Source organism: Amaranthus tricolor, chromosome 1, assembly GCF_026212465.1.
Source record: "Amaranthus tricolor cultivar Red isolate AtriRed21 chromosome 1, ASM2621246v1, whole genome shotgun sequence".
Taxonomy (NCBI): Eukaryota; Viridiplantae; Streptophyta; class Magnoliopsida; order Caryophyllales; family Amaranthaceae; genus Amaranthus; species Amaranthus tricolor.
The window spans coordinates 9841765-9855291 of record NC_080047.1 but is presented as its reverse complement, the minus strand read 5'-3'; the positions used below and the strand labels follow the sequence as shown (position 1 = coordinate 9855291).

The window sequence follows — 13527 nt, the reverse complement described above, 5'->3', positions numbered from 1 at the left end:
TAGTTTCAATCTTTTTCTCATATAATAAGCGGTTCCTCCTATCGCAACAGCAGCAATACTCAATATAACTACAGGCATGTTTTGGTTAGTTAAGTTAGCAAAGACATAGAAAAAAGTCTTCATGTTTTTGTATTTATAGACCATCACATAATAGCATTGCATACTTGATTGACTAACTTTGGTTTGTGGGTTGGCATTCTCCATTAAATGATCATTTGTTACATACCAACCACCCAAATCATATGTTAATGGTTTTATAGAAAAACTAGTACTTCTATTAGATTTCTCATTGTGTTGAATTTTTTCAATTACACGGAATATGAGTATTCTTTTTGTTACATTTATTTTACATTAATTTTCATTTTAGTCTATTTTATTTATTTTAAATTATTTTTATTTTGGATAATAATCCATCATTTTCTTTTAGTTACATTCATATATATATATATATATTTTCTTAAAAATCATAATTATTCATTTTGCTCTAAACACAGAGTGAATCGGGAGTATTAAGTTTTTTTTCGAATTACTTATTGGCTTATGAGTGATTGACTTGGTATACATCATTAAATCATTTTACTAACCAACCAAATCATTTATTCATGGTCAATTTACGACTACTAGATAGTACTACAAAGTTTGGCATATGTTGAAGGTTTTCATTAACGCGGAAAATTAGTATTATCATACAATCTATTAAAAAGACTAAAAAATTTTACGTGTCATTCTAATAGAGCTCGATAAGATGGAATGATTTTATTGATTAATATGGGCTTACGTGGCAAGTGAATAATCAACCTGTCATTTTTAGCTTTTCAAAAAATCAATTAAATTGAGTTTTTACCATTTTTGAAACCGGTATAAATTGAATGATTACAGCTTGGATTGAATTATATTAGATAAATTATTGATTTGAATTTGTTATATATTGTAAATTTACCATCTTTATAAACTAAATAATTATAATATCATCATACAATCAATTAAAAAGACTAAAAAATTTTACGTGTCATTCTCATAGAGCTTGACAAGTCATACAATCTATTAAAAAGATTGAAATATTCCACATGTCATGCTCATGGAGCTTGACAAGATGGAATGATTTTATTGGTTAATGTTGGATTACGTGGCAAGTAAAATCAATCATCCTGTCATATTAAGCTATTTCAAAAATTAATTAAATTGAGTTTTTACCATTTTTAAAATAAATAAAATTGAATGATTATGGATCAGACTAAGCTATATTAGATAAATTATTGATTTAAATTTGTTATGTACTATAAATTCATCATCTTTATAAAGTAATTAATTTGAATATTTTTATAGTACTAATCAACTAGAAATTTTTCTTGCATTAAATAAAGTTAAAAAAAACATGAGTTATACTTTATTAAAAATTTACCTAACATAGAAAACAAATGGTTTAATTAATTTGAATACTAAAATTGAATTTCTTCAATCATATCATACGATCTAAAAAAAATATGGTTAAATTAATTTAAATATCACATATCGTTGAAATTTTTTTTTATATATATTCATACTCACAACTTCATGCATTGCACGGGTTCTTACACTGATTGAGCTTATATTAATGGAGTAATTGTTAGGTTTAGGGAAAATTTGTCAACCATTTAGTCCTTTGTCCTAATACTTTTGTTGCATTCTTGTTTCGGTTAAAAATGATTGACATGGTCCATAAATAAAAATGTACAAAATTTTTGAGAGAGACGATTTCTTTGAAAAATCATTTTTAATTGGACTGGTTTATTATATATTTTCTAAAATATTATAAGTAGACATTAAGAAATATTTAAGTGGATATTTAATATTAAAAGCAAACATTAAGAATATGGTAACTAAGCATTAAGGATAATGTAAGTAGGCATTAAAAATACGGTAACTAAGCATTAAGGATAATGTAAGTAAGCATTAAGAATACGGTAAATAGACATTAATTTTTAATGGGCTGGACTTAATATACGTCTTTCGAAAAGATGGTTTCATAAGAGACCAGGCGAAAAAAATTGTAACTTCAATAGTACGATTTTCTTTTTTTTGAATTAATTTTAGTTAGCTACGGACGAATGTGATGAAAGAAACTGCGTTTATAAAAGCAAATATGTAGATGTGAAGAGAAAAGCGATTGACTTAGTTGAATACATGTCTATAAATAAACATGTACCCTTAATAGTACTATTTTTTTTTTAAATTAATTTTGTTAGTTTCTAATGAATTTGATGAAAGAAAATGTGTTTATGAAAGTAGGATAGAAAACACTTTTGGTATTATATGCGTTATCACCCATAATTCTATAAAACACATAACATGATAAGATAAGATTAAATATTTATAAAACTTTAAAATTGAAATTATTCATTGATGGCCCATTAGCTCAGTTGGTTAGAGCGTGGTGCTAATAACGCCAAGGTCGCAGGTTCGAGACCTGCATGGGCCATCTAATATACAATTTTTTTTGAAATTAATATATTTTTCTCAAACAATTCAATATAAAAAAGAAAAATACTAATACTATTGAAATTAATTTGTTCAACTACTTTGGATCCAATATAAGAAAGGAAAAATATTAATAATCATTATTAATGACTTGTAATAATAGCTTAATGAAGCAATTTCAGTGAAAAAATTGTATATTATAATTTTCTCCAAAACACTCTAATATAAAAAAAAAGGAAAAGTAATAATATTATTGAACTACTTTTAAAAATTGAGCCATGATCTAATCATTATTGGCGTCTTACAATAATAGTTCAATAAAGCAATTTTAGTGAAAATACTGTGATTAATATTATTTAACAATATAGTAGGAATTTAGGGTATGCCAATAAATGCTAATTAATTATCACGTAAATATTATTATGGGGATTCAGAGTATGCCATGTAGAGATATAGGGTATATAAAGTAGGGATTTGAAATAAATTAGATAGGGATTTAGAAGTATATCAGTAGAAATTTGAGATATACCAGTAGGTATTTAGAGTTGTTTAGTAAGAGTTGGAGGTATATCAAGTAGGGGTTGAGATATACCGAACAGGTATTTGAGTTAGATCATGTCGATATTTGAGATTGTCAAATAGGTATTTGGGATTTACCAATTAGGTATTTAGGGTATACTCAATAAGTGTTTGAGGTATGTCATGTAAGAATTTGAGATATGCTAATTAGGTATTTGGGGTATACCAAGCAGATATTTAAGGTATACCAAAAAAGTATTTGGGATTGTCCGTAGAGCTGTTCATGGGCGGGCTACCCGCCAGGCTCGACCCACCCGGCTCAAAAAACGGACGAGCTTGGACAACGTTTTTCAAAAAAAAAATTAAATTTGGACGGGTAATACCCCGCCTCCAAGATAAATGGGCGGGTAGCGACACTAATAAAATACCTGCGGGCATACCCATCTGCCCGCTTAGTTTAATATATTAATTATTAAATAATTAATTCTATTGATTATGAAACTAGTAGTCACTAGTCTCTATTTAGAACTATTACATACCTAACTTTAGTAATTAATATCCATACCCACTTTAATAATTTTTTTAAACTTATTATGATTGGAAGAGGTATAAATTTGAACTTCGCACTCCGTAGCAAGATAAATCGATAATGTAATGCTTTTATTGGATCATCCAACTTATTTTTATCATGTAATTTGGGTATTTTAAAACTTTTTATGTATTTAGGAGTATTTTGGACAATGTATTGTATTTTAATTGTTACTAAAACTTAACTTTACAATTTGTATTATATTTTTAATTTTTATATAATAAATACCCGTCCACCCATTGATCCCGTCCGCTTTAAAAATGGGCAGGTAGCGACAAAAAAATATGTCCGCAAATGCAGGCGGGCTTTTGAATGTTACCCCGGCTTTAAAATGGACAGATTTTTTAGGTGTTACCCAGTCTGCTACTCGCCCAAGCCTGCCTATGAACAACTCTAAATTTATCCGTATGTTTGAGGTATATTAAGTATAAGTTTGAGTATGTAAATAAAGTAGGTATTTGAGGAATGTCAAATAGTTGTTTGAGTATGTCAAGTAGAAGTTTTGAAGTATATCAAGTAGGTGTTTGAGGTTTACAAGAATCAAGTGATTAAAAACACTTATTTGACAACTTCAGCACGCTAAAACACCTACTTGACATACTATTAACCTGTGAATATTTACTTTGAGAGACCGTCTCTCACAACAACTAATGTTAATAGCTCACTAAAGCAATATTAGTGAAAATATTATATGTGTTTATTATTATTTAATGAGGGTCCATTAGCTCAATTGGTTAGAGTATGGTGCTAACGCTAAGGTCGCGGGTTCGAGACATGCATGGACCATGTTGTATGTTGATAATATTATTTAACAATGGCCCATTAGCTCATCACAAATTATTATAAAAGACGATTTCTCTAAGAGAGGCATTAAATATATGGGCTAAATAACTCAATTTTTACAAAGTAAAGAAAAATTAAGAATATGGGCTATAATGGGATAAACGTTGGGTCAGGCTTCACAAAATTTAAAATGGGTTGAAAATTGGACGGTTTCCAAAATCTGGCATGGTAAAGCCTGACTCATTTTTGTTAGCAGAAGGTTTTGCGAGAGAGTAGCTTAATTGGCCTAATTTTAATTTTTTATAATACGGAGTCACTAAATTGTGCAATTTAAGGTTATAATTTAAAAGTATTTTTGTCACATATAAAGAGTTTATATTCTCATAATATATGCTTCATATTTGAATTAATTAACCATTTATGAGGTAATTCTCATGATGAGTGTCTTAGACAATGATTTGTGCATACTTTATACTTTAAGATTATAATTGATTCCTTTAATTAAGGAGATAATGGACTCATTTAAAAATATAAGTTATAATTGATCATTATACAGGTGAATTGATGACTTTATACAACATTAAATTGGTCACTTTAACGTTGTAATTGATCATTTTTAAATTTGTTAATTGTTAGATTAAAGTTGTCCACTCTAATGTTATAATTGATCATTTTATATATAACTAATCACTTTAAGGTCTTTGATCACTTTAAAAAGGTTATAGTTGATCAAGATAATATACTTTAAGTAGAAATTAATCACTTTATGTTGAAATTAATTACTCTACAACTACTCTTGATCACTGGCTACTCTTGTGAGAGATCGTCTCTCGAATAGAAAATCTCAAAACAAGAACCCCACAATCTTCACAAATTCTTATGAGACACGGTCTCTTTGAGAGACCATCTCTAATTGTGCCGATCTATTATATATTTTTTAAAATTTTGTAAGTAAGCATTAAGAATGATTAAGTAGACATTTAAGATATTGAAAGTAGGCATTAAGGATATGGTAAATAAACATTAATGATAATACAAGTAGGCATTAAGAACACGATAAATAAGCATTAATCTTTAATGGGGTGGCCCATGATACGTCTCTCAAAGAGACGGTCTCTCAAGAGACTAGTTGCATGTTCTTATATGAATTTAACTTTGAACTTCTATCATATTAAATATCATCATCTTGGCATACAAGCAAATCAATTCTAAGAATACCAACATCATAATTTAGCTAAGGAAAAATCTTACAACACTAGTGCACCCACTATCCACATCCACACTCTTTTCACTTTATGTGAAAACACATTAAGGTTAAAAGATGGAAATCTACATATAACCAAATAATAAAAAAAAAAAAAAAACCCAATAAAAAGAAATTTAAGTATAAATTTCTTACAATCTAGAAAATACATTAATGAACAAAAGATAATGAAATTTTCTCAAGGATTTGTAGAGCTTCTTTCATGGAGGGTCTTTTTTGTGGTATCAAAGATGCACAACTAAACCCTAACTTAAATATTCCCATCATAGCTTCTTCTTTGCCTTGTATTTCAGCCCTAAGTGCAACATCAGCCATCCTTAAAACCCAATACCTATCCTCAACCCCATTATTACTTGGGGTCCATTGGCCTAATTCTCTATCCAAGTACACTTTCCCTGTTAGAAGCTCAAGCAACACAATCCCAAATGAGTACGCATCCCATTTTGGGTTGGGCTTAAGATTCTTAAGTGATTCGGGGGCTTGATAAGGCGATCCAAACCCGTTATTACTCCCAAACGGGTTGATATACGGGTTTGGGCTTCCGCTTACGGAGAGGTCTTGAGTGCCATCAAGTGAGCCCATGGATCTTTTGCTTCCGAATTGACGGGCCGAGCCACTACCTTTGTTGTTGTTACCATAGACTAGCCAATTAAGCCCAAGATCACTAATGATAGGTTCCATATCATTTGTTAAGAGAATATTGCTAGGTTTAATGTTAGCATGTACATATCTCTTTTCATGAATGTATGTTAATCCTCTAGCTAATCCTCTTGCAATCCTTAACCGAGCTTCTAGTGGTAGATGATATGGAGTAGAACCACCCTTTTCTATTATTCCAATCAAAAGTTTGAAAAATTCACAAGAAAAACCATGAATTAGTGAAAGAAAAAGGAAGCATAAGATCATTAAAAGATGAAACACATAAAGCAAGTTCATAATGAAAAGATCTCTAATGATACTCCTACTTTTGAGACTTTAGGTTAGAACTTCCAAATTTAAGTATAGACATGTCAAAAATTGTTTTAATCTAGATATAGAAGATGAAGTATTACAATTTACAAATACAATAAATGATCTTTGATGACCCTAAACCTTATTGAAAATTTAGCTCGAACCATTCGAGAAAACTATTGACACAAAGATCGAACAAAATCAAAGATACGGACCCTAGCTAGATCACGAATCTATTTCACACATGAAAGAAACAAAGAAGTAACATATTGTGGGACTTCATAACACTATGTTTACACTCTATCAACTCACAGAAAAAAAGTTCAGACTAATTGTTGAAGCCTTAGAATATCTTATATACTCCTCCGTCCCTCTGATTTAGCATAAAAGAGAAAGTAATGTGTTTTTTAAAAAATACAATATTTGATAATAAATAAAAAGAGATATTGAATTGTATAGATAAAATTTAAGAAGAGTTAAGGTTGCATTTTGAAAAATAGAAAAAAAAAGAAAAATAAGAGGGACAACCCAAAATGAAATATTGTTATTACATAAATCATACGTTCTCCATTATATTATATTTGTTACTGATAGTAACATTTTTCCACTGAACAAGTTACTATTAATTAAAGTACTCTTTCAATTTCAATGACTTTGTCCCATTTCATTTGGGCATGTTTACCAAGACATATATTAAAGTTTTAATATCTCTAATAGTGCATAGCAAAAAATTATAAAAAATTCATATTAATAATTCTTGCGTTAAGACAAATCAAACAAAATCTCACTTAACTATATTTTAATTTATAAATTATAAGATACAAATTAAGAGCAAACTGTGAATAATGTCAAAAAAATCAAATGGGGCAAAGTCACTAAAACGATAGTATTTGAGAATAGACGTAATAATACATGTAGTATCTCTAATGTGTACTTGAGATTGTCAATAAGACCTTTACTTAGCTAAGTGAATAACCATCATTTGTATCATAGTAGTGGAAAATAAAGTGATGTGCTCAAGTATGAGTGTCCTGAACATATCTGATCAGATAATTAGTACTCCATCAGTCTCACTGAACTTGTATTATTTGACATTTATAATCATTTTATTTAATTTATATTATTTTTATATTTAGACAATAAACTCATTATTTTCTTTTAATCTCAATCATATATTTTAAATATTATCTGCATAATTTATTTTTTCTCTTTAGTTATTATCATTATCTATTTTTTTTAAAAAAAATGAGACTTTCTCTTTAATATAGCACCGACAAAAAAGAAACAAAAACAAAAAGCTAAGCTGATTAGAGATGAGTTTGATAGTAATAGGCATGCAATGCATGTCATGATAACAGGAATAAGAGTAACAGTAGAACTTAGAAGTTGTTGCTGTTAAATGCAGACAGACATTGGGGAAGCAAATAAAAGTGGTAAAATACCCCACAAGCCACAAGCCACAAGCCACAAGCCACAAGGCCACCACCACTAAGCCAATTATTGTGAGTATAGTCCTGTACTTTTCTTGATGTGGATTTTGCTATTATCTCTTTCTTCTCTTTTTTATGTTAGCCCGTGACACAAGGGAGCTATGTTAAACATTCATTATCATGAGCTGTTCATGAATTTAATACATTCTAATCAAATATCTTATTTGGTTTAGCGTAACTTTAAGAAAAATGACTAAAATTTAGTGAAAAATGAAAATTAGGTCGAAAAATAAGACAAAAACACAAGTAGAGTATATAGCGGCTAAGATAGAGAGGAAGTATAAGTTTTTAAATGAGATTAAAATAATGAGTAAAACCATTGAAAAAAAAAATGTAAAATTAATGAGATAAATTAAATAAAAAGTGATGTAAAATAAAAGAGAAAGATAAAGTAGTATGGATCCGTTTCTTTTTGTTAATTTCATTTACTTTTTGCATAGTTTTTAATGTAAATTTTAAACCTCAATATCTCTAAATACATATAATAAAACTATAAAAAATACATAACAAAAAGGTATACATTAAAACGGATTTAACAAAATCTCACATGGAATGTTCTATCTTTTAAATATGTGTCAAAAACATTAATTAAATTTCTCTCTCTAAAGAAAATATTACAAATAAGAAGAACATTAGAAAATAGAGAAAGAATTTGATTAAAACGGTAAAAGAGATTTTTTTTATGACAAAAAATTGTGTATTTAAGTGTTTATGGGTGTCTGGACCAAATGATGCTTTAAAATCAGCGTCTACAACTCTATGGAGTCGCAGTCTGTCTTAATTGAAGAAGTAACTTAAGGAGGGGAAAAATGATGTAGACATTGGATCAAAAAATGACTTTGTTTTATGAGAAAAAAAAGTATCACTTTCTCCGTTTCATAATACTGCTATATTTTTTATTTTTGGTAATTTCATATTACTTGTTATATTTTCGTTTTTAGTAATAAAACAATCATTTAAAGTTCTACCTACTATATTTTTATCCTACTCTATATTCTATATTCTATAATAAAATACTATACTATACTCTATAAAGTAACCTAACAACCTAATTTTCCTTTTTTTTTTCAATTAACAATAATAAAATACTATACTTTATAAAGTAAACAAACAGCTACAGTGTAGATCAATTATTTTTCTTAATTCCCGTGTCCATACAAATGTAGCAACTAAAACGGAATGGAGTAACTAGTATTCTAACTTCAAATAAGTTAGCTAGGCTAAAGTTCATAAAATGTACTCATTGATTTCGGTAAGCTAGACAATATACCCAGAATCCAGATAAAAAGATAAAACTATTACTATAGAGAAAATCAAATATTACTCAATTTCTGCTTAAAATATATTACCTCATACTTCAAATAAGTGTTTTATTAGACTTTTAATACCATTCATCAATTAGTCTTAAGTTGTATTTTATTTTATTCAAATTTATGAGTTATGCTAAATATTATTTAATCTGTCTGAATATAAAAATTATTAATATTAATTTTTTATAATTATTTATTGTATAAATTATGAGTTATTAATTATAAAAATAGTGCATTGTTAATTATATCCGATCCAATTAAATGAGACACTTAAGCTGAATAAGAGGGAATAAATACTATATTTCGTTTCTTTTTAATAACTAAATTTGTTTTCATTTAATAAAATGCTTTTAAGAAATTCATTTCGGAAAAGTTTTCTTAAGGACCTTAATCATTCTACTTGAGACAAACAACACGAGTTTTTAGGCTATATGACAAGAGATTAACGAAAACCTAATTAAAGCAATGTAATTATAGCGCATGTTAGTTACTAATAAGCTTTATGGTAAACAACAAATCGTAATAGACGCCCCAGATTAATAATTGCGCGTTTATTTTATTATTTCTAGGAAAATGACTTATTAAGCATTGTTTTCTTTAGTCCTTTCATGAGATTAATGTTTTTTTTTTTTTTTTTTATTTAATTTTAGTACTTTAATTTGGTTCACTGTCAGTTTACAGTAAAATGTGTCAATTACCTAATCTAAAGACAAATATTCAACTATTTAACCTAAACACTTCCCTAAGATACCAAATTTGTCAAAACATAACGTAAAAAACCTAAACACATGGGTGGTAATTACAATCAAATAATGTCTTATTTGCTTCCCCCGTTTTTTTTTTTTTTTTTTTTTTACATTTAATAAAAAACCCTATAGTAATTATGGTCAAAGCTTAGGAAACAATATAAAACAAAACTATGTTTACTCACCGGTAAACTATATATATTTAATTATTAATCAAATTAATTATTAATTGTCACCTCATATGATTATGAGTAAATTATCCGGTGAATAAATTTAGCTAAGCTTACCATACTACATCTAAAGTATAAAAAATGTGAAAATGATAATTTATTAACAAATTGAAGTAAGAAACTAACAGGAAAATAATTCAAGTTTACAGTTAATTAATCAAATCAATAACTATCAAACATGATAATTTTCAAGTCATGTCAATTTAGTAATCATAAAAATATCTTATAATTAAGTTTTGATTGAAGGTTAAGCTAAAACTTGTGCATGCATCATTATTAACAAATTATACTAAAACACCAAAAGAACTATACACACATTTTAGTATTAAAATATTATTGATTATATTTTTGGCAAATATATGAAATCGAATCTTGTATAAGTTAAAAGTAATAAGAGTAATTTAATTATCGTAACACCTAAATATTCGTTGAATCATAATATATCTCTTGATACAACCAAAAATGAGATTTTTTTTAGGCATTTACAACTCCAAAAATATTGGTTATTCGTTTGTTTTCAAAATCTTTGCCAATACAATATGATGCGACTTTGTTTTTATTTTTTTACTAAGAACGTTTGACAAAATAGTTTATTGAGCAATTTTAACTTATTTTGAAACAAATAGAAAGTTAAATAGTAAACTATTAATATGTTTTTGAACAAATTGTTCATAAGAGTAGGTTCAAAATGGTCAAATCAGCAACGTTAATCACTTACCAACTACTAGTTGTTTGCTAAAAATTAGGTAAGTTACTAACAAGTGAAGTTAATAAGAAAAAGAAAAAAGATAGAAAACTTACTGTAAGCCGAAGAAGCAAGGGTACCATTAGAAACATAATCATAAATAACAAGCTTCTCATCATCCGCCCAATAAAATCCACGAACACGAACCAAATTAGGATGTTTAACCTTAGCAATACTCCTAATATACCCTTCAAAATCTTTCATCTTATCAATACCAATTTCTCCTAATCTCCTTACGGCAAATGCAGTCCCATCTGCTAAAACAGCTTTATACACTATACTGGACCCACTTGCACCCAATATATACGCCGACGCCTTCAACAGTGTCTCCGCCTCAAGCTCCGTCTCGCCATCCACCATTACTAGTGACCCTCCTCGGCTTCCACCACCGTCTTCATTGGGTTGTTTTCCACCGTTGATTTCTTTTTCGGTTTGATGATGATCATCATGATCGGAATCGGTACTTTCACTATCAGAACTTGTTCTTGTTGCTTCGCTTTCTTCTCCTCTTACACAGTATGTAAAACATTTTTTGTGGGTTTTGTTTGGATTTAATGTTGTTGTTGTTGTTGGATTGTTGTTGATTTGGATTAAGAAATGATCGTTGGTTAAATTAGCTGATTTTGGAGGGGGATTTTTGTTATTTTCTTTTTGGGGATTTTGATTTTGATTTTGTTGTTTTTGGAGTTTTCTGTTTCTGATTCTGTAAAGATAAAATAAAACAACCCCTAAAATTCCAACCCCAGCTAAATCAGCTAATGTAATCCCAACAATGGCGGCGGGTTTAAGCCCGTTGTTATGACTACTCGGAGCTCTATTTGATGTGTTTGAGTCCGAATCTCCAACGGGTTTGGGTATAACGGCAATAGCAGGGGAGATTGAACCTGTTACATTTGGTGGTGTAGAGAGAGTAGAAGGAATAACACATGAATTCTTTAATGGTTTCCCACATAATTCTTGATTACCCGAAAACAATTCCGGGTTTTGACCCATGAAAGGTTTAGAACCCGGAACTTGACCCGTTAAGTTGTTATAAGACAAATCAATGGTAGCATTTTCTGGAAAATCACCCCCAAAATCAGCAGGAATTGCACCAGAGATTTTGTTATACGAAAGATTCAAGTATCTCAAATTGGGTCCCACACTAAAATCAGAGGGTAAAGAACCATTAAACAAATTAGAAGAAAGATCTAGAACTTCAATAGAAGGAGGAAAACTTGAAGGGATATCCCCAGAAAAATAATTCTCTTTGAGAGATAAAACTGTTAAGTTTTGAAATGCTGAAGAAAAATTCACAGGGATGGGCCCAACAAATGCATTATCAGAAAGGTTAAGGAAACTTAATGAAGAATGTGAAAAGACAGGAATATCCCCAGAAATTTCATTAGAGGAAACAGAAAGAACTTGAAGATTTGAAGCATTAAAAAGAGTAACAGGTAAAGACCCATTGAAGAAATTATAGGATAGATCAAGGTGTAGGAGAGTTTCAATGAGACCTAAATCAGATGGTATAGAACCCAGTAACTGATTATTAGGAAGAGTTAAGCTAATGACTTGAAGATCAGGGTTACAAGCGACGCCGTTCCATGCACAAGGAGTTTGGTCTAAGTAATTCCATGAGTCTAGAACTGATAAAGGGTCACTTAAAATGGAGTATTTGAAAGCAAGAAGGGAAGTTCCATCTGAATTTAAGGAAAGGAGGGAGGTGAAATGGAGGGAGAAAATGACGAGGAAGAAGGGGGAAATGGAGGTTTTCATTTTAGGGTGTGTTTGGGGGAATGGGAATACTTAGCTTACATCTGAATTCATGGAGGAAGAAATAGAGGTGGAAAAAAGAGGGTGAACAACTGAAGAATGTAGAGTTTTTGGTGAGATTGTTTTGGTAAGCAGAAGTGTATAAGAAAAAGAAGAGGAAGGATGAAAGAAATGAATTGGGTGTGTTTGATGAAAGTGGTACTGGTATGGTTTGTTTGTTTGGTGATAATGATGGGAGTTGGGGTCAAAGAGAGCTAAATATGGAAAAAGAATAGTTATAATATACTACCAAAGTCCATACATTCTCAGAGACTCAGATTGTGTCTCTTTTTTTAATTTCACAATTTTTTAATTTTTTTGATTAAATGGTGAAATGGTAATAAAAAATTTTACAAATTTTTAAGTGAGGTAGTTTTGTGGTGAGACTATTTTTACTAGATTTACAGGTGTTCATTCGGATCAGTGGATTGATTTTGAGTCATGTGTTTCGGGTCGGTTCAAAATTGAATTTTGTGTTCATGTTGATTTTTATATAATTTTAAATTCAATTTGAAGTTAGGTTAAGTCGGATTCGATTAAAGATCGGTTAAATATCAAATTAATGCATCTATTTTGAACACCTTTACTTGGGTTCAATGTATACTTATTAAGGGGTATTTGGCATATGGAATTTGAGGAAAGGAATGGA

At 29.3% G+C, this 13527-nt stretch overlaps 2 protein-coding genes and 1 non-coding gene across 5 annotated transcripts in view; 1 reads left to right on the top strand and 2 right to left on the bottom strand.

Annotated features, from left to right (window-relative positions):
- The window catches only part of LOC130824971 (probable nucleoredoxin 1), a 5854-nt gene extending 5651 nt beyond the window's left edge, over positions 1-203 (bottom strand). For all 3 annotated transcript variants that reach the window (XM_057689996.1, XM_057690007.1, XM_057690002.1), the window contains exon 1: positions 1-203. This exon is cut by the window's left edge and continues 146 nt beyond it. Coding sequence is in view for 1 of the 3 variants with exons in the window: in XM_057690007.1 (XP_057545990.1) it covers positions 1-162 (162 nt within the window). In the remaining 2 variants the exon portion in view is untranslated.
- A 2181-nt stretch (positions 204-2384) lies between these two features.
- Positions 2385-2458, top strand: TRNAI-AAU (transfer RNA isoleucine (anticodon AAU)). Its single transcript has one exon. It is a non-coding gene; the product is annotated as a tRNA-Ile (tRNA).
- Positions 2459-5492: 3034 nt separating this feature from the next.
- Positions 5493-13107, bottom strand: LOC130824961 (probable LRR receptor-like serine/threonine-protein kinase At4g37250). Its single transcript, XM_057689984.1, has 2 exons — positions 11141-13107; positions 5493-6439 (listed from the first exon to the last, which is right to left on the bottom strand). Exons 1-2 carry the CDS (start codon positions 12840-12842, stop codon positions 5763-5765), a joined length of 2379 nt encoding a protein of 792 aa, XP_057545967.1. The 5' UTR covers positions 12843-13107; the 3' UTR covers positions 5493-5762.
- Positions 13108-13527: the final 420 nt, after the last annotated feature.

Coding starts and splice junctions, on each gene's coding strand:
- LOC130824961 (XM_057689984.1), bottom strand. CDS start 12,842: ATGAAAACCTCCATTTCCCCCTTCTTCCTCGTCATTTTCTCCCTCCAT. Junction 6,440..11,140: donor CCTTGCTTCTTCGGCTTACA/GTAAGTTTTCTA, acceptor TTGGAATAATAG/AAAAGGGTGGTTCTACTCCA.